This window comes from Stylophora pistillata, chromosome 4 (assembly GCF_964205215.1).
Source record: "Stylophora pistillata chromosome 4, jaStyPist1.2, whole genome shotgun sequence".
In the NCBI taxonomy this organism is placed as follows: domain Eukaryota; kingdom Metazoa; phylum Cnidaria; class Anthozoa; order Scleractinia; family Pocilloporidae; genus Stylophora; species Stylophora pistillata.
In genome coordinates, this window is record NC_142522.1 from 22286640 (window position 1) to 22307180 (window position 20541).

The 20541-nt window shown below is 40.5% G+C and overlaps 3 protein-coding genes and 1 pseudogene across 3 annotated transcripts; 2 read left to right on the forward strand and 2 right to left on the reverse strand.

Moving 5' to 3' along the window:
- Nucleotides 1-118: 118 nt before the first annotated feature.
- LOC111323621 (uncharacterized) lies at nucleotides 119-7152 on the forward strand. Its single transcript, XM_022927012.2, has 7 exons — nucleotides 119-590; nucleotides 1455-1708; nucleotides 3173-3281; nucleotides 3590-3715; nucleotides 4030-4075; nucleotides 4291-4596; nucleotides 5153-7152. Exons 1-7 carry the CDS (start codon nucleotides 497-499, stop codon nucleotides 5466-5468), a joined length of 1251 nt encoding a protein of 416 aa, XP_022782747.2. The 5' UTR covers nucleotides 119-496; the 3' UTR covers nucleotides 5469-7152.
- On the reverse strand, nucleotides 6915-8504 carry LOC148732891 (uncharacterized). Its single transcript, XM_088756856.1, has one exon. The coding sequence runs from the start codon at nucleotides 8431-8433 to the stop codon at nucleotides 7210-7212; it is 1224 nt and encodes a 407-aa protein (XP_088612982.1). The 5' UTR covers nucleotides 8434-8504; the 3' UTR covers nucleotides 6915-7209.
- A 1739-nt stretch (nucleotides 8505-10243) lies between these two features.
- On the reverse strand, nucleotides 10244-13015 carry LOC148732892 (uncharacterized; annotated as a pseudogene).
- A 1481-nt stretch (nucleotides 13016-14496) lies between these two features.
- On the forward strand, nucleotides 14497-20274 carry LOC111323615 (uncharacterized). Its single transcript, XM_022927004.2, has 7 exons — nucleotides 14497-15028; nucleotides 15957-16210; nucleotides 16496-16604; nucleotides 16851-16973; nucleotides 17380-17425; nucleotides 17844-18137; nucleotides 18578-20274. Exons 1-7 carry the CDS (start codon nucleotides 14974-14976, stop codon nucleotides 18885-18887), a joined length of 1191 nt encoding a protein of 396 aa, XP_022782739.1. The 5' UTR covers nucleotides 14497-14973; the 3' UTR covers nucleotides 18888-20274.
- The last annotated feature ends 267 nt before the right edge of the window (nucleotides 20275-20541 follow it).

Below are 20541 nucleotides of genomic sequence, written 5' to 3' on the forward strand. Positions count from 1 at the left end.
CGTTATTTGGTAAAATGTTCTCTTCAATTGATAGATTAAATAACTAACGCTTTCCACAGATTTTAAGAGAAGCCACCGAAAACAAAGAATGCCTGCTTTGATGCCTAGTCAGAGAGAACGACAAGACGAGACTACGCCAATATTTCTTCATTCGTGCCTTTTACAATTTATCCTTTACTTAAAGCGTCGACCCACTATACTACTCGTTGAAGCCTTGTATCCAAGGATACCGTAATTTAGTTTTGCAACAGTTCTGACTCAGACAGCTGCGATTTGGAGAAATCTTCATTAATTATTAACGAGCGGGTTTTTAGAAGTATACCTTAGAAGTAACTGCATTAACTAACTCGGAGATTAGTGAAGCCATAAGAAATGTCATTTCGTAGACGAGAAGGTATCCATGATTGAATTTTAAACGATGCCTCAAGGTCTTAATGAAAAGAAGACTTGAAGAAATAAAAGAAAGAGAGCAGATGAACTTCGACCGCTTTCCATCATGCCGTGCAACACTGGTGCTACTTGTCAGAATAACATCAAATTTTGGGTAGGATTCTGGTTACTAAGCTTCCTTTATCTTGTTCTGACAGAAGGTAAGTTAGCGAAATTTGATGCAATTGTTTAGAATGACAGTAAGATATATATTGAACCAGATACAAGTAAATATATGAAGCTCGTATATTTTGAACTGCGGTATTAAATACATATGGTGAACGATCCTCGTAGTAGATAGCGCTATCTACTGCGAGGATCGTTCACCATGTGTATCTAATACCGCAGTTCAAAATATATGAGCTTCATATATTTACTTGTATCTGATTTATCACTTTCACGGGTTTATTATGAATCAACTTAACGGGCTGCTCCCAGTTGGCTTGTTAGCTCAATTAGTAGAGCGCTGCACTAGTATCGCAGAGGTCAGTGGTTCGAATCCCGTACAGGCCTGATTTTTTTCAGGTCTGATTTTCGCTATTGCTTAAATAGCGCTATCTACTGCGAGGATCGTTCACCATATGTATATAATTTGAAGTAGTTAAATTTGCAAATATTCGCCGGAGTTTCTGTTTCTGATAAATATTTTAGTGGTTAAACGTCCTCAATCACCTTTTTAGCGGCATTAACGTACTCTCAGTTTTCCATCTTGATTCACCATCTGAATTCTCAAATAAATCAATCATCCTCAAGGTAGTCTGCGGAGTTTCTGAAAAGAAGCCTGAGAAAAATGCACGCAAACCTGTACCTCCCAAATACTACTTTGGCGCTTCTACCAGATGAGCTAGAAGCCTCGCGTTGGGAGCGAGGCAAATTTTACCGAGAGGGTTCTTCTTCGAGAAAGAACTGATACTTTGATACGACCGGAATTCCCTTTTATATCAAAAGAAAACTCATTCAACGGGGGCTTTTACTTGCAATGGATTTAACGGAAGTGACTCATTGTTTGTTGCTTTCCTTGGCAGACTGCTGCAGGGTTCAGCATTTTAGAGAAATTTATCCTGACAGTGCTTTCAACAAAAGCATCATCAACAATGTCACAGTGGACGAAGAAGATCAGTGTCAACTGAGGTGCTATTTGCAGACTGACTGCAAATCCTACAACCTCGGTCCACTCTCTCAACAAGGCAAACGAGTGTGCGAACTAAGCAGTTCGCGTTATGAATCACACGTGAGCCATCTTGTTTCTCGCCCCGGTTTCATATACCGTCCTTCTGAGGTAAGTTCGTTGTTATGAGACCTTGGAAAACGTATGATAGCATCAAGGGAGGAAACAGATGTTGTTCTCAGACCCACGCCGAATACCTAAACCTTATTATATAGAATGCGCGTGGATATTTTGCGAGTTATGTGGTATTTTAAACATGAATTATTGATTTTCGTCTTCTCCTCATTCAGACCTAACAGCTGCGTCTGCTAAAAAGTCAAGCGCTGTCTGTAACCCGACAATGACAGTAGTCGAAATCGTATCTTCAGATGGAAGGTGGTCAATGACAATACCCTTTTTATGGTGTTCCTCTTTAAGGAAATACCCCTCCTCCCTGAATAATAGGGGCCTTAAGCAAACCACGACGGCGACTGCAACGAAGACGTGGAAAAACAAAAAATCTGTTTGGCAGAACAGTGGCTCAGCACGTGCGTTTTAAAACTGTACATTTCTCAGCCGTTCTTTGCAAAAGAACAACGTGAAATCACCAAAATTTGCGTCGTCCACGAACGGAAACCGCGACGGGAAATTGTTTTAATTTCCATTTGGAACCCTATGCTACTTCTATACGTTGTGCTAAAGTTCAGGTGCGGCGCCGTATGAGACATTAAAAACATGCAGTCATTTTCGAAATTCTAATCAAAAGAAGGATTTCATTTTTTAATCGACGTCTTCCTTGGCGTTGCCATTCTGACTGCTTAACGTCCTTAATTTAAGAAATGGGTTGAATGTGCATACTAAAGGCCCCGTCCACAACTATCCGGATATTTTTTACTTTGCCACTTTTTCGTTGCGCATTGGCCTTCCATCCACACGGAATGGATTTTTTTGAATACACCTTAAAAATGGCGTCGTTTGGACGGTTGAATTCGTACATTTTTGAGTACGCTGACGTAACGATACCATATCCAGTCTTTTCCGCGTAGATAATCCTTGCCAATGCATGAGGCATCTCTTGGCGAAGGATATTGCTCAAGAAAAAAGCTTCAAAATATCAGAGTATTTTTTTCGGCATAATGCGCAGTCATTATTTTCGATGATCTTGGCCTTCGTACTCTATTTTAAGCAATAACGCGATTTCATCCTCTGTCCAATTAAAGGACTCTGCCTTGCCTTTCGTTTCTTTCTGTTCTGTTTGTGACGTCTTTTCTCGTAGTTAGTCAGTCTTTAAGACTTCCATGCGACAGGCCTGGAAACTTTAAGTAAACAAACACAAATGCGCTATTTTTATGGCAGGCTCAAGTTTCCTGATAGAGCGCATGCTCCGTTGAAGAAAGCGTTGAGATATCCGGATACGTATCAGATATGTATGGACGGACTAAAAATGATTCGAATGCGATACTTGTGGACGCGAATTTTTTTTAAATCCGCATCGACAAAGTTGCAGATTAAAAAATATCCGAATATGTGTGGTCAGGGTCTCGTTTACCTCTATTCAATTGATGAGATAATCTGTCTTTGTTTTCCTGAACCTAGAATTTATGCAAATCTGCATGCCCAGAGAACAAAAACTGTTGCCCTCGTGGCGAAGGATTCTCGTGCGTATGTTTTGATTCTGGGTTTCAAGGAGAAGGGTGCGATGAAGGTATATGTTTTATTTAAGAAATGATACACCACAGTTAAAGATTTTACAAGAAAATGTGGATGTGAAAAGAAGCTGAATAGTAGGTCGAGTGGTAAAAGATTGTAGGTATTTAATACAGAAGGTTTTTTTTAATGAAAAGGAATATGTTCAGGGTGAAACGACCCACTCCAAACTTCTTCAATACGCACATTTATACTAAATTCGGGATAGATTCAGAGAGTCTGGCAATGCATATATCGTCCAGGCAGCATTTATACCATTTCAATCATAGAACTTTCCTTTTTTTTTTTTTTCACCTTTCGTGGCAGATGTAGATGAATGTTCAGAAGGAACTCATAACTGTGACGCTAGGAATGCCATGTGCCAAAACACAGTTGGCAGTTTCATATGCACGTGTAGTTCAAACCAAGTCCCGTATGGAGATAAGTGTGCAGGTGATTAATTCGTGATAGTGCGCATGCGTGATGATTCAAAGAAAATGAATGTTCATTGCTTGATGACATTTTTCTAACTGAGTGAATGGGAAAATATCCAAATAATGGACTAAATAAACCCGTTATATTCTTGTATTTTCTCAATCGAATCACCTGTTTGTAATTATTTAATGCAACTTGTGAGCTTTAAGTGTTTCTTCTTGCCATAATTCAACCCAGTTATATCACTAGCAAAGGTCTAGCGCGTTGTATAGTTCAGAATTAGCTAATGTTCGGGAACATTTGTAGTGTAATAAAACAGTTTTATTTTGTAGGTTTTCCTTTCCACTGGGCTCTAGATGGCATGGACAGCTTACTAACGTACGTTTCTTTTCGTTTTCTTGCTTGACGACTTTTGCATCCACCATTTCCAAATTACGTCTCTTTCGGCTCTTTAAATAATTCTAATGAAATAAAAAGAATTAGAAAATCCATCTTTCGAAATTCTCTTCTGATTTTGGGAAGTGCTTGCAAAGACTATCTCTGTTCTTTGATATATTCCGATGAAAGCAAACTTGTTAATCTTTTTCTATTAGTTTACGAGGAAGTGCTGGTTTCGTAAAGCAAAATAACAGAATGGTTCTCTACTTGGATGGCACAGGAGTAAACTTTGCTGAGACACCAGCCATTCCACTCCGCCAAACAGACTTGACTATTGCAGTGTGGATCAAACTTGTATCGCCCCTCACTCTAGACTCAGTTCAAACTATTTACAGTGATTGGTCGCGTCCTTGGCAGTTCAGGTTCTTTATAATGGACAGAGGTTGTCCTGTTTTTCAAGCCAGGAGAGACGTTAACGGAATCGAGGATATATTTGCTCTTGTAGTTACTTCGGACCACCGGTAAGAGTGATGAATCTGTCGGGGGAGGGGGGAACGACGACGAGGTAGGGAGGTGGGGTCAGTTGATGTTGTATGAAGCAAGAGAGGATAAACTAAAAGGTGCCATTTCCCACTCACTCCCACTACCTCAGTCGAAACATCTTTATTTTGGCTTTAGCTTGGGGTCTTCTGCTAAGACTGGTCTGTGAACTATTGCGTTCGTCAACATATTTAAAACAGTTTGATTGCCAAGGAAACATCCTCCTCGCCCCGTCCCAGTATCTTGGAAAATTGTCTTGTTCCCTTTAACAGCAATTTCTCGCCTGTTTTCCACTTAAAACGAAAAGCGTCCAAGACCTACCGTGAGTCTAGAATTCCTCGTTTACGATCCAATCATGAAAAATTTTTGACCTCATTTCTTTCTCCTACACTTAGCTTAGTGTACGGTCGCTCTCCTTTAGATTCTCTAGTATTTCTACTTCAAATAATTAAACGGACACGAACGTGACGTTGATGTGCATACACTTTGCGCTATTCTTGGTCACAAGAGTTAGTAAATTACATTTTATTTCTCTAGTGTTTCTCGAGATGTGTGGAGTCACGTCGCTGTAACTTGGAGTCGCATGCACGGCTTAGTGCAAATATTCATAAACGGACAGAGGAAGGCTTCTCGCAATGTTGATAGTCATTTACTTCTAGACTTCAAGAATTCGGGGCACAGTGTCTACGACATTGGTTTAAAAAGGGACAGTTCTACAACGACTCACGCTTACCTCAGCGATCTTATGGTCTTCAACCGTGACCTGTCCGAGATTGAAATCAGAAATAACTTGTTTCAATCGAATCCCCTTCACAGTTACATCTCTGTTGTCTCGCCCGCGAACAGCCTTTAATGAGGTGGTCGAGAGAACTAGGTGCTTTCCATTTGTTACAAAAATCTGATAACTCCAATGCGAAATAAAAGGATATGGCCGTTTCCAACGGAAACTTTTCTGAAAAAGGAATAGTATAGGAAGGTGTTCCTGTTTTTTTTGTTTTTGATACTGTATGGAAGATTTGAAGAACCTTTTACGGGAAATTTTGTGGAAATTGCCCTTTGCCAGGCCTGTACTGAGCCACGGCGTAGTTTTAAGTGCTAATTAAGACGACTTAGCTTTATCCTTTTCCTTTTTTTTTGTGGCCACATTACTGCAATAAGAGGTATACAATACTGCTAATGGTCTAGGGGCTGGTATTTATACGAGGTCTAACTCAAAAGGCGCTTTTCAATCGAGTGCTGTTAAACCAAAACCAATGTGACCACAATGGCCAATCAGAGCAAAGAAAATATGACAAGAAGCCAATAATAACTTAAATTATTATCCAACTACACTCCGTAGAGTACAAATAACGCCATAGACGAGTACAAATATCACGCGGTACTTGTACTCCAGAGAACCGGTTGGACAAGTTTTCTCGCATCGCGCAAGCGAAGAATTGGATTGAAGTTACGAAAATAAAAATGGCGTGCAATTTAAATCCTATTTCTGACGACGAAAAGGCGGAATGGCTGGCAAATGTAGATCCAAGTTTATTAGATAAATCGAACGACGGAAAACAGTTAGACAACCAGGAAATTTCTTCATCTATTGGAGAAAATAGAAACAGCAACACGACAACGCGCCAATTCCGTTCCACTTCGGATACTTCTGTCACGCACTCCGCGTAAATAAATATCCGCGAAATTCGCCCGCGCAGAATTAACAGTTTGGCATATTGGATGATAAATAACTTATTAGACGTTTTGTTGTGTAGTATCGCTGATTATTATCCAACTACACCTAGACGAGTACAAATAACGCCATAGACGAGTACAAATATCACGCGGTATTTGTACTTGTCTATTGTAGTACCGGTTAAACAGGTTTTCTCGCATCGCGCAAGCGAAGAATTGAAAAATTATACAAGACTTACCTGTAAGTTGAAGTTTGATTGGAATTCTATCGAGTCATCAAACTGCACCAAGGGATCACATGAGATAGCTAGACGCATGCGCATAAACAGTATTTACAGCCGAATGTGACAGTCTGATCATCATGAAGTAGATTGTATAAGAACTGTAATGTCAATAGCACTACAAATAAATGGGTGGGTAAAATCAGATGTAAGTATGATTTGTTGCCCAAGGGTGGGCATGTGATCCCTTGGTGCAGTTTGATGACTCGATAGAATTCCAATCAAACTTCAACTTACAGGTAAGTCTCGTTTAATTTTTCAATTCTATCGTCCTCACTGCCCCAGGGATCCCATGAGATTTCAAAGCTAAGACAGTCACATGAGGAACAAACACTGAATGATGATTCACTATAATCAGTTTATTAACTGAAACGTAGTAAGTCAAACAGATTTACATGACAAATATCAACTGAGGGTATAAGTATCTTCCCCACAATAAAAAGCATGAGGAACGGAGCAATGAGTGATGTAGGTATTACAATCTATGTATCAATTGGAACCTAAAACACCATATGCAGGTGTATGTATCATTAAAGTAATGTTAAGAAACATAAATGTTAAATAAAGTTTCTGTCTACAAGATGTTTTGTTAAGGCTAGTAGTACAAAAAACTATTTGCCAACAAGTCCAATTTCAGGACTAAACAGTCTTGAGAATAGCGGAAGCAAATGTGGAGGATTCCACAGGTTTGTCATAAAACTTATCGAAACATCTCGATGATGACCACCCAGCAGTTTTCAGGATTTCTTGAATTGGAACAGAGGCTGTTTTAGCCTTTGAAGTAGCTGCTGCTCGTGTACTGTGTGGCTTAAATATTGTTGTGTCTTCCCCAGCAGAGGTCATGACAGTGCGAAGCCACCTAGAAAGAGTCTCTTTGGACACCCGTTTATATGGCTTAGTAAAACTGACAAAAAGTTTAGTTTCCGTACCCCTGAGAGGCTTTGTTCTCTTGAGATATTCTTTTAAGCAAGTACAAACACAAAGGGATGGATTGGCTGGGTATGCTCTCAAAACAACTGTAGGTGCTTTGTAGCCTGGCCTTCTCTGTTTAATATGGGCAGTAAGCAGGAACTCGTAGCCATCAGGAAGGTCTTTCATACAGCCTGGTCCAATATCAAGGATGTGAAGACTCTGTCCTCTTTGTGCAGACACCAGAGCTATCAACATAATCAGCTTGTGGGTCAACATTATGAGGTCAAGGCCATCCACAGGGCTTTTGGAAGCCACATAATTTAACACTGGTTGAACGTCCCAAGTCGAGTGGTACCGTGGAACAGGTGGTGAGCCTTTGTATATGCCTTCCATAAATCTAGAAACAAGTGGGTGGCAACCAATAGTATTTTGGTCTTGAGAAAGGGTAATTGCTGATATGGCACTATGAGCAGTGTTAATGGTAGTGTAGCTCAAGCCCTTCTCATGGAGGCTGACCAAGAAATCCAATACTGATGCTAAAGGTGGGTTATAGGGATCAGCCTGTCGTTCACAACAAAAGTCAATCCACTGCTTGATGTACAGTTTATATTGTTTCTGCGTCCCATCTGACCATGACTGCAAGATGATTGTTGCAGCCTTCTCTGATATGTTGCGCAGCTGGAGGCTTTTCCCGAGACCTTGCAAGCTATCAACTTTAGCTGCTTGCAAAGGGAGTGTAGAGCATTGTTGCGAGGTTGTGTCAAGAGATAGTCCAGCTGAGGCAGCAACACTGGGTTGTCTATTAAAAGGTGAAGGAGTGTTGTAAACCAAGGTTGCGTCTGCCAGAAAGGGACTAAGAGTACACCAGTAGCTTGATCCTGTTCTATTTTTTGCAGACAAGTTGCTATCAGGCTGAAAGGTGGAAAAGCATAAAAATAATGTTCTTTCCATTGCATGAATAATGCATTTACATATTTTGCATTAGGGTCTGGTTTCCTAGACACGTACGTAGGTATTTTAATATTAAGTCGGGAAGCAAAAAGATCTATTTCAAAAGGGCCCCACATTTCATTAATGTGATCAAATACATCTGGATGTAGAGACCATTCAGTGGAGGTGTGGAATACTCTAGATTCCGAGTCAGCTACTACATTGATGGAGCCTGGTATGTGGCAGGCACTGAGCCAAAGTTCCCTTTCAATACACCACAGCCAAATTTGCAGGGCCATGTTGTTGCAATTTTCAGATTGGATACCCCCCATTGCATTGATATAAGCTACTGTAGTAGTGTTATCAGGTTGAATCCTAACGTGCTTCTGTCTCACGTGATGACACGGAGACTTGAGACCTAACCAGACTGCTTTAAGCTCCAGGTAGTTAATATGAAACCCTTGCTCCTCTAAACTCCAAGGGCCACCAGTTTTCTGTTCCCCATACACTGCCCCCCAGCCCTTAGTTGAGGCATCTGTTGTCAGGGTCATGTCAGAGTTAGGCTGAACAATCTTCTTAAAAGAAGAGTCCACATTATTTATCCACCAAGACAAATCTACTTTGGCATCCTTAGACAAATTTAATGGCCTATCATAATTACCCTTGCTAGCCTGCAGTGCAAGGACCTTATTCTTTTCTAGATACCTGTAATACAATTCTCAAAATTGCACTGCAGGTAGACTTGACACTATCAAGCCAATGACATGGGCAGTTTCTCTGACGGTCACCTCAGTTTTGAGTAGTATATTTGGACAGGCTATACGTACGCTTGCAGCTTTGGTAGGGGGAAGTCTAATTGTCATAAGATTACTGCTAAGTAAAAACCCAAGAAATTCTATTTCTTGTGTGGGAATAAAAACTGATTTCACAGGATGAATTACGAATCCAAGGTTTTGGAATGTGTCAATCGTGTCCTGGACATTCCTCTTACAAGCAGCGTAGTCATATCCTAATAAGAAAGAGTCATTTATGTGCCCCATGCAAAGATAGCCCATTGATCTGATATGAGAGTAAACAGGTTTTAAAATTTTTGTGAACAGCCTGGGGGCACAAGCAAGGCCATTGGGTAGGCATGTGTATTCATAATAACTTCCTTGCCACTCAAATTTTAAATATTTCCTGTCCTCTTTAGCAACAGGGACAGAATAGTATGCGTCCTTTAGGTCAACTGAAGCCATAGAGCACCCCGGACGCATGAGTTTAAGAGCTGTTTGAATAGTGTCTATTTTGAAATGGTGGTACGAGACAAATTCATTAAGAGGTTTGAGATTTAAAATCTCATTCGGTAGCTGTCATCTTTTTTAGGCCGCACAAATATAGTTGAGAGGAAGTCCCCCTCTACAAATTCAGTTTATTCCAAAACTCCTTTATGGAGAAGTGTAGATATTTCTTCTCTTATTATCTCCCTTTCACCAGGTGAGAAGTGGATTTGTTTTGGTGGGTGAGGTTGGACGTGGGTATTAGCTTCAAACTCAATATGGTAGTGCTTTATGGCATCAAGTATGACGTGGTCATTTGTCAAAGATTCCCAGGAACCAACATGGTCCTTCAGCTGTCCTGCTGAAAAAATACGGACCATTTGATGCAAATAATCCCCATCCATAAATGATTTAGGATGTGTCCTCACCTGGTTATCGTTTAATCTTTGTTGTTGGATTGGCTAGGTTTTTTCGGGGCACTCTTGTGTCCCCGGCTGTACCCTAAAAAAAGGGCGTGTCTGAGATGTTTTCCGGCCACTAGATGTCCAGTGGTATGGTTTGAAATTTGAGTGTCAAAATTTCTGCCTCCCAGCCTTTAGATAGTTATGGCTGGATGTGTGGGTGTCAGAGGTCCTCTGCATCTGCCGGCCCGCCTTCTTTGCATCTGCCATATCCTTTAGATGTTTTGACAATGCATCCCCAAATAGCTTTGTAGAGGGCTTGATGTCCTCTTTGCACAACCTTGTGAAAGGGGGGTTGAGGTCGGGCTTGATTAGCTCTCGTCGTTTCATATTATGTTTATAATTGGCATTAGCCACAAGGGCAATGCTGTCCATGACCTGGTCCAGGACCTGACGGACGTTAGTGGGTTTGCCAGTTTGAAGGTCTTTTACCAACTGGTTCCCCAAAATCGACAGGGATGATAAACCCTGAACAAGCAATTCTTGCACATTCTGAAAAGCAAGGTCAGCTGTTCTGCTCCTCCTGGGAAGCAGATCCCAAACCTCCTCGTTAATTGTTGTAGTACACAGGAACTTACAGTTTTCTGGTGGAGGGTATTTATCAACTCTTTCCTTCACCGTTTCTGGTGAAAGACCTCCAGAAGCCATATTATCGATTAGACCGGCAACCTTCTCTGTTATGGCAGGAGATTTATTGTTGGTCTGTACAAATGCCTGAGTCAGGCTTTCAAGGACATCATTCTGCTGTTCTGAGTCAGAGCCAGCAGATTCTTTCACCACGTAAGAGTCGCTCGGGTCGAGCACATTATTTAACGTGGCAGTAACATTTAGTTGTGTATTGCTCGTGTTTGAGTCTTCCTTTTCTGCCTCCTCGTCTGATTCAGGACGAAGGAGGATGTCGTCTTTAAGACTGGTGAGCGTTGCTGTCTGCTTTTCTGAGGCTTTGGTCAATTGTTCCAAAGTATCGTTAAGTCCTCTGAGGATCGCCGCCATGGTGGTCTGTGAAGATTGGTCTACAGCATCGTTCGAGCATTGAATATCGGGTTCTCAACCTGGTGTAGTCATTCTAGGTGTTTTCTACCCAGTGATCTTATTGCAGACCCGATATTAAGAAACTTGAAGGTAAAAATGGAAAATTTTCTTCGCATAAGTAGTCACCGTGCTAAACTGATTTGCGCGCGAAAAGCACTGGTTATGCGCATGCGTCTAGCTATCTCATGGGATCCCTGGGGCAGTGATGACGAGATAGAATTGGATTGTAGTTATGAGAAAAAAAAACAAATGGCGGACAATTTGAATCATATTTCCGACGACGAAGAGTCAGAATGGCTGGCAAATATAGATCCAAGTTCATAAGATGAATCGAACGAAGAAAAACAGCTTGACGACCAGAAAATTTCTTCATTTAATGAAGAAAATAGAAACAACAGCACAACAACGCGCCAATTCCGTTCCGCTTCGCATACTTCTGTCACGCACTCCCCGTAACATCCGCGAAATTCGCCCCCACTGCAAAAACAGTTTGGCGTGTTGGATAATAAATAACTTATTAGACGTTTTGTTGTGTAGTATCGCTGAGTATTTTTACTCGTTATTTGTATTTTGACGAGCCCGTAGGGCGAGTCAAAATACGGCACAACTCGTAGAAAATACTCATGGAAAACTGGGTTGCACTCATCATCCTCAACATCGAACCCTTCAAACCTCTTTTCCATTTCTGTGAACTTGTGTGGCGATATTGAAACCAAGCAGTCGGTGTGTCCAAAATCCTCTGGCAGGAAGTACATCATGCCAGGAACACCGGATACAATGGCATGCTTTGACTTCCTGATCCGGTGACTGTTCCAGTATTCCTTTACCTTATCCAGATCAGTCTGCAGCAAATCAGCAAAACAAACCAAATTTCCTCTTTGTGCGAGTCACTGGTCAGATCAAGAATGTCAGATTCGTGAAGGTCATTAAAGAAGTCGATCCACCAACTTAAACGTTGTTTCCTGTAATGTGACCATTGACATTCAATACGCTGATTCTTAGTGCTTGATACGTATTTGTGGGACTTTGATCCTGTGTATTCATCCAATCCCTCAGCTCTCAGATAGCACTGTATTCCGGCAACCAGACCATTTTCAGTGCCAGGTCAGTGTATACACGCACTGGGCATCCATGTGTTGCTTTGACGTGCTTTATAAAATAGCTTGCAACACACCTTGGATTTTTGTTCGATCGTTGCACCTCAATCCAAAGAATTCTACGACTAAAGCCGTCTACACAGCCGTGAATAGAAAAGCCATAAGGCTTCAGTTTATCGTAACCGTCCATGTGCCAGCAAAAGTTGGGTCCAGGTGACACTTACGTTCTGCGCTGAAGACAACGGCTCTTTCTGTGTTCCACTCCTCAAGGATTAACCTCTCTTAAGAGTGACTCTACTAATCACCGAGGAACATTAATCCGGTGTCTTAAGCGTAAGACATGCCACATAGTCCTGTAGCCATTGAGGCTGTCAGGACCAGTGCATATTTCTTGTAAAATGAGATCCCTGACGCGTTCCTTGAGCTCCTCAGCTACTGTTTCACATCTCTTAAGTCCATAATCTTTCAGCCTTCGCTTGAGAGTTCGCTGATTCATAAAAATATTATGTTGCTTTTCCAACATCAGAGTAATATGCCTATACGTAAGACCTCTGTAAAAGTAATATTCAATTACATCTCGCTCAGACCCACGAGGTAAGTCGTCGTTTAAAGTTGTGTCAGCCGTTTCGTATTCGCTCGAGATGCTCAAGTCTTCGATGGACGCCATTTTGTTTTGATTTGACAAAAGCGCGCTTGCGACTCGGTCTCAGGCCTTGACGCGCAAATGCGCACGCATAGATTAAGTCCCTTTCATTTGCGGCGTGCCTTAGCCTTTTGTTTGCGGTGAGTTTTTTTTTTCCCTTGATTTGGGGTGTGCGTTGTGCTTTCATTTGCAGTGTGCGGTTAACTTTTTTTAATTCGGTGTGTTGCGTTTCACTTTATTGTGTAGAAGTGCATTTGATTTTTCACTGACGTTAATGGTTTAATTTTATTCGTAGTATATTTGATTTAGTTTGCAGTAGTATATTTTTGTACTTTGGGTTTTTTTTTAAGTTTGTAGCGCTGTCCCTAATGGGCCACCGTAGTTTACATAGTCCGTTCGCTCAACTGAATCTGCTAACCTTTAGAGTGAGACTGTTTTTACGACCCCCCAAAGAAGTAAGTTTCCAATCACGTTTTCTGAATTTTGCTACGAGATTAAGACTTTATTTACATTACTCTGAGTTCGGATTATGAATGTATTTCTTTTAGATCGCAGAATTATTAAAGCTTGCATTGATATTATACGGTTTGTGGTGGCCGTCTGAGCTGACCAGTTCCGAGTAAGGAAGCAGACCAGACCAAGACTAAACCAATCCCGGGTTACTTTCGAAACCCAATTTAAAATTGATCTTACGAGATATTTCATTGGTTATTTCAGCCATAAATCAACTGTAAAAAAATCATTTTACGAAAAAAGAAGATAGAGACCAAACTTCGTAGAAAATATATATTGAACTTTTTCAAATTAACCAAAATATCTGACATAATTAAAAACTTCGAAACTTATTTAATTTTCCAAACAAAGGGGTAACAAATTTTGCGTGAAACAAAGCTCAAAAAACAACTTAAAACAGCTACGTAAAACAAACAACAAAAGTACGCGAAAATGTCCACAGTTTTCAGTGTAAAGGTACGAGGTGTTTGGCGTGATTGGCTGATTTTTTTAAATCACGCGCGCTGTGCGTGAATAATAAATAGAACCAAAGGGGAGAGGAGGAGGAAAATTGTAGTTTCACATATAAAACAAAAGAGATTTTCTACACCAGCGTTTTCGGCCCCTCATTTACCTAAAAAGAATATAACATCGATCGGCACAGTTTATGCAATCTTCATAACAGATCGCATCTATTCTAGGATGCTTGAGATAACTGGAGCTTTTGCAGTGTGTGTCTTGTAGATCTGTCTAGACTAAATTTGAGAGTACTATATTACAGAGTGAAAAGGCTTATTAACGAGTATTGTTTTTACAGTTCTCACATAATTGCGAAGGAAGGCTATTTTTTTACGACTGAGAGGATGCTTAATAATAGAAACACCGATAGACTATTTTCATGGATTTTAATGGAACGCACAGCTTTTTAGATGATTTTATATGAGCTGTAGGGATAAAATGATTGAAAACATACGATACCCGTAATAATGAATCTCATTAAGGAAGCAAATCCTTTAATTTCTTCTTAATGCTTCCTTATCATGTTATGTAAATTTTTATCCTTATATTGGAAAACAAGGGATGTCCGGTAGGCATTTGAATATTACGTTGGTGTGTTTGTAGCAAGCACATCAACATCTTCAAAATTTTATAATTTTTTCTTTTGAAGGGAACGGTTCCAGAAGAGCATTATCGAGTTTAGATTGATTTATCACAAAGCGGTGTTTACGTTGTATTCTTTGATCCATTTTTAAGGTTAGCAACCATTGTTTACTTTCTCGCAATTTACTCACACACTCTGCAGGTAACAGCGTTCTTCACAAAGCTGTTTTACCAACGTACAAAGCCGTCTGTAAGAGTCCAGCTATATTTTGCCGTTTCGCGTTTTCTCGACGAGTTCAACCGTAGAAGCCGTGAAAAAGTCCGTCAGAAGTTTTCCCTTGCTGCAGATAAGTATCTTTGACAAAGAAATCTATACTATAGCCTTTGAAAGGCGTAGTATAAGGAATCACCTGCATTAGAATTGTATTGGAACTGGATCAACTCAAGGTTATGGTGAATACTTAAGCCTTGTGGAGATGAAATTTCATGTATGGTTCATGACAGCATTCCTCCATTTGGTTTTTTCATTAGGTAAGATGAGATATCTATGCCAGTATCTTCCAAAAATACCAAGTCTGACACAGTGTTTGTTGTTTATACGGAATATTTGATGAGTACTTTTTTAACATTTATCCCCGAACATAAAATACATACGCAGCTATAATGACTTTTATCAGCATGCTTTTCTACCCAGCTTTCCACAGTTGTTTTTAGTTTAGACTACAACCCAGAAAATTATGAGGTTAGAAGTAAATCATAAGTTCACACCGCATAATTTCTCTGTACTGATTTCCAATTTCAATTAACAACACGTCATACAAAGTCAGCGTGAAAATATGGTGTAGCGAACAACAGCAATCATTTACGAGCCTAACAGCTTTTATTAAAAATAATTATGAAAAACAAGCAAAAAAAGCACTTATTGACTTGTTTTTATTTTTTTCCCTTTATGTTGGCCGCACTCAATTCCATCTACAAATCCACCATGAGGGTTCAGCGATGACTGTGAACCTGTCACTATAATTTGCATTCTGTTTCTTTCGCGTTGCCAATGTGATCATTCTTCGTCTTCTTCTACGTTGCGAACGAATGGTTCTTAATTTCGCTCATTCTGCCGAAAGTATGCTTTTATTTTGGGCTTAGCTCTGAAATTGTTTCATTTGGAGGTTGCTTTCATTTTTCTTTACCTCGCCAACCTTTAAAACACAGCTTCAATTCGGCATTCAGTCGAAGTCTTTTTTTTTTCCTGGCTACCCTGCTGTAACTCAGTGGGATAAATTTCTCTCTACCGCTTTAAAAGTGGATTTTATTCAGGATCGTATGCAAAAATAACGCCGGCCACTTCTATGATTGTAAGCATTCACTTTTCTTACTTCTCCTTTGTTCCGGCAAGTAACCTCCCTCTTCCATACGATGGTGGATATTTTTAACCAACAGAAGTTACATTTATTACTTTCAGATCGTTGCCGGATCCTTAAGTTCAGTAACATTTATTCTGACAGTGTCTTCAACAAAAACATCACCAATAACTTAACTGTAGACAGAGACGATCAGTGTCAAATTCATTGTTATTTACGGTCTGACTGCAAATCCTACAACCTCGGTCCACTGTTTGAACATGGCAAACGAGTGTGCCAGCTGAGCAGCTCTCTCCACATATTTCATGCGAATCATCTTGTGTTCCGCCCAGGTTTTACCTATCATCCTTCAACGGTAAGAAGGACAGCTTTTTACATATAAGACAATTCCAGGAGGATAACGGATCTTGAAAATTTATGCTGTGTTTTCTTGAGACTTCTCTTACAATGATTCTCTTGTCTTGCCGTGTCGTGTCGTGTCGTGATGTGTGGTATCATGTGATCTCGTGTGAGTTCGTGTCTTCGTGACGTGTCGTGTAGTGCTGCGTCGTGTGTCGTCTTGTTTCCTGCCATGACATGCTGTATCCTGCTGTGTCACTCATAATTAATCCTACACCGTTTCCATACTTTTGCCAAATAGGATTTTTGCGAACCTCAGTGCCCGGAAGAAAAGATTTGTTTCGTTGATGAAGCAGGTCACTCCTGTTTTTGTTCGAATCCTGGATTCCAAGGGGAAAGATGCGATGAAGGTAAACACGATATGAAACAAGCTTTAGAACACAAGTTCTAAAGGGCCTACAGAATATGTTTTAATAATAAATAACTTATCTTTCTGATAAATCTCAACTTTAAAGTGACTAATGTTGGCTGACCATAGAAATATCTAGGGATCGGCTTTCATGCAGTGCCCATCATTTGAACCAAAGTCCGTTTTTGTAACGATGCAGTGTCAATCATTATTGCGTGTCTAACATTCCATTTTAAAAACAATGTAGACGTAGATGAATGCTCACAGGGACAACACAACTGTCATGTGAGTGCCACATGTCAAAACACCATTGGTAGTTTCACCTGCATTTGTCCTCCAGACAAGGTGTCAGATGGGACAACGTGCCACGGTAGGGAAAAACATCAATTTTACAACACAAGCAATCGTGACCTCATGACGAATACGTGCATGCGCATCACGTGCATCCTCATGCACATCTCCTCCCTTGAAAAAACGCACGCCTTTGGCTGAGGTCGTCTGAGCTTCAACTACACTTGCATCAGGAAATGTAGGGAGCGGTTGCTTTTGATTTTTCGTTACATTTTGTCTACTTTCTCTTGACAACTCCCCTTTCAGTTATGCGACTTTCAAAATGTGTCCCTCCTCCCAATTTGGCCGACATCGTTATCGTTAAGATGCGCCGAATACTTTTCGTGGCCGGAATTCCGGTAGTTTTGTGTTTTTTTACCCCACCTCTTTTCCAAATATAGCTCTGAATGTTTCAGTATGTTTAAAGTTGTGTTTCTATGTTGTAGGCTTTCCTTTTCATTGGACATTCAATGGTCCGGACCAATTGCTCACGTATGTCTGTTTTTTCTATCTGAAAATAATTTCTATTCCTGATTTTACTTGTACCCCTGAGTGCAACATGTAACTTTTGACACAACCACCATGTCGTCTATATCTGTCCTGCGTTCAGAAACTTAAACTCGTCCACCGCCATCTCTGGGTACTTGGGCTGAACGCACAAAATTGGGCCGGATGGTAAAATGCTGAAAGTTGACTCTGTGCCAGAGATCCTCCTACACAACATATATATTGACCGATGTTGCGTCACATGCCACGCAAAGGTGATGCGTTGTTGTTGTGCAAAAATTTGTCGCTGCAAGTTCTTCCTTGAAACACTCCCGATTAAAACCAAATGATTACGGTAATTCGTTCTTGAACTAAGAGGAACGCACGCACAGTTTTTCTTTTCATTTTGTCATATTCTATTTAGTTTGAAAGGAGCAGCGAGATTTACAGAGCAAGATGGTCGAACTGTGCTGTTCCTTGACGGCACAGCGGGCACATTTGCTGAGACACCAGCGTTACCTTTCCGGCAGACTGACTTCACTATTGCCGCCTGGATCAAACGACCTCCGTCTCCATCCAGTCGCCAAATGATTTACGGTGATTGGTCAAGCCCTCATCAGTTCCGGTTTGACATAATGACGGATAACCGATTATGTGTTGATGTGAGGCGTGATTCTTCTGTTGAACCAGGTCTTGTCAACTTCTGCACCCCTTTTAGGTATGGCCTCGTATATATAACGGCTGAGAACTTACACCATCGAAAACCTACTTCCAGCGTCAAAATTAGTTGACAAATCATGTTTGAAGAGTCCTCTTTACGTGTAGAACAACCACACTCTAAATCGTTGTCAAGACCCACCTCCCCCTCCCCCCATTCAATGTTGCCTGTGGGTGGGAAAAGCTTGGAGAATGACGATACAACATTTGGGGGAAGGGGGCGAATTGGTAACTTAGTAAGGGTATAAGAGAAAATTTTGAAACATTAAGAGGTGGGAAAGGTCAATGTGGCAACAATTTTGTTGCTGACTGTAGCCACGTAAAAAATACAAGTGCCGTCGGACTTAACCAGATGAAGTATTGAACATGCTAAAACTTATCATCGTTTATGTTTGTTTTGCCTCTTTTTTCGCTGAATGGTCGTGGATTTTTTTTCTTCAGTAAAACTGTCCCTGCAGATGTATGGAGTCACATTGCATTCACGTGGAGTCGCGTTCAGCGCACTGGTAGCCTCTACATCAACGGAGTGTCTTTGAGGAACAAGACTGCCAATATCTCCGTTGAAACAAGTTTGGATCTTAAGAATTCCGGGCATACAGTTTACGACGTTGGCTTGAAGAGAGACAGTGGAAATACCATTGTCGCGTTCCTCAGCGACCTCATGGTGTTTAACCGCGTTCTCTCGATTAATGAAATTGTGAATGAACTGTTCAGTAGTCATCCACTCCACAGTTTTACCTACTCGATTTAAAAAATGAAGACATCTAAGAAAAATGGGACCCAGTGGCTTGATGGAAAATATTCGCACAGTCATGTAATCAGTGCTTTAATTTCCCAATTTTCATGAAAAAAAAAACCTTCGTTTATAATAATTACTTTCTTTTAGGAAAGCGTGGATGGTTTCAATAATTCAAACTCGTTCCCAGGGTCTCTCATCTTTCCACCCTCTCTCTCGCTCCAGGAGGCGGGAAGATGAGAGACCCTGGGAACTAGGTTGTCAATTATTTACCACGGGCAATTATCATCAGTACCTGTGTGCCCCTAAAGCCGTTCAGTGGGTGTCATTGTTCACTGCTGATACTTTTTAGGTGTCGACGTTTTTTGCGATCGAGTGTATACAAGTAATTTTACAATATAACATGCGTGGTTTGCTTTAATGCCAAGAGATAAACAGTTGATATTCTTTTGTTTAACGCGTATTAAGATAATTTAGATCGATCGATCAAAATCTCTTTACCTATGGCATGAAAGGGCATACCAAACCGGTGTTAAATCTGTAAGTGCAATTTCGAAACGAATTTTCTACCACTACATGAATTTCGGCAGATAATGTATGAAATTAAATCACTGTTTCTCAACCGCATGTGATTCTCCATGTCGGTGATGCAGTCAGTGATAACTGAGTATCGTTATCCTATTTGGGTCTTATAGCTCATAATATCACGGCTAAATTGACCAATCAGATTACAACGCTTCAACTGACTGTGATGATGACTTCCGCTCCTGTTGTCAATGACTTCTTCCGACAACATTCCTTCTCAAGACCATCCTCAACCGGAGGATCAGACTACACGATCCCGGATGTTCCACCAGGTTCAAACCATTTTATTGGTTGACTTGGTATCGTTACTAAAATAATTTTGGAAACTGCATAGCTGGTTTACACATAGATTGTAGATGAACGATTAGAGTTTTGTTGCTATCAGCTATGATTTATCAAATATCTTGACTACTTGTTTTCAGTATTAGAAGTAAATTTCAGTATTGACTAAACGAACAGCGACGCAAAGTTCCATTTCGCCATTGGTTGTGGGCGCTGTTCTTACTTCTTCCTTCGTCTCTTCCATTATCTTTAAAGTGAAGATAAGTTGCAGAAAGGAAACGTATGAAGAGAGAAGTTCGATAGCAAACTGACAATCTAGTCCTCAGTTGTTCGGTCACGGTAAAACAGAGCATTAGACGACGCGTACGTAGTCTGGGGGCCTGAGGTTTGACTCCTCTCAAGGGGGACAAATGTTTTTTTTTCCTTCAATTTCTTACGAAAATGTAAAAAATTTTTATTTACTTTGGCGACAGAGCTTACAACTTGCCAAATGTTTTAATCGGCTGATTAATAAAAGGGAAATTTTTCAGGGAAATCGTTCATCAATCTTCTTGGTCAAGTACAGCAGTGTGTATAGTGCTGAAATCTTTTGAGGAAGTGTAATCAAGCTCGTAGATATAATTTTTCTGCGTACGTCTTCCAAAGAATAAATTCCTCTTTTGAAAAGGTGCTCGTCAAGCCCCAAGTCTGTTGGCGAATTGCAAAGAATTAAAATGTGAAAATCAAATACTGAAAAAAGCAAAATGAAATGAAAACATTTTAACATAGGTTGTTTTTTTTTTTAGTACATTGCTTCCATGCG

What these genes read in the sequence shown, in the direction of transcription:
- LOC148732891 (XM_088756856.1), bottom strand. Translation starts at nt 8,433, where the DNA reads ATGGAAAGAACATTATTTTTATGCTTTTCCACCTTTCAGCCTGATAGC.
- LOC111323615 (XM_022927004.2), top strand. Translation starts at nt 14,974, where the DNA reads ATGAAATTTCATGTATGGTTCATGACAGCATTCCTCCATTTGGTTTTT. An exon ending in AGATGGGACAACGTGCCACG is followed by an intron (nt 16,974 to 17,379) that starts GTAGGGAAAAAC and finishes TCTATGTTGTAG; the next exon opens with GCTTTCCTTTTCATTGGACA. An exon ending in GGTCCGGACCAATTGCTCAC is followed by an intron (nt 17,426 to 17,843) that starts GTATGTCTGTTT and finishes TATTCTATTTAG; the next exon opens with TTTGAAAGGAGCAGCGAGAT.
- LOC111323621 (XM_022927012.2), top strand. Translation starts at nt 497, where the DNA reads ATGCCGTGCAACACTGGTGCTACTTGTCAGAATAACATCAAATTTTGG. An exon ending in AGGAGAAGGGTGCGATGAAG is followed by an intron (nt 3,282 to 3,589) that starts GTATATGTTTTA and finishes CTTTCGTGGCAG; the next exon opens with ATGTAGATGAATGTTCAGAA. An exon ending in GGCATGGACAGCTTACTAAC is followed by an intron (nt 4,076 to 4,290) that starts GTACGTTTCTTT and finishes TTTTTCTATTAG; the next exon opens with TTTACGAGGAAGTGCTGGTT.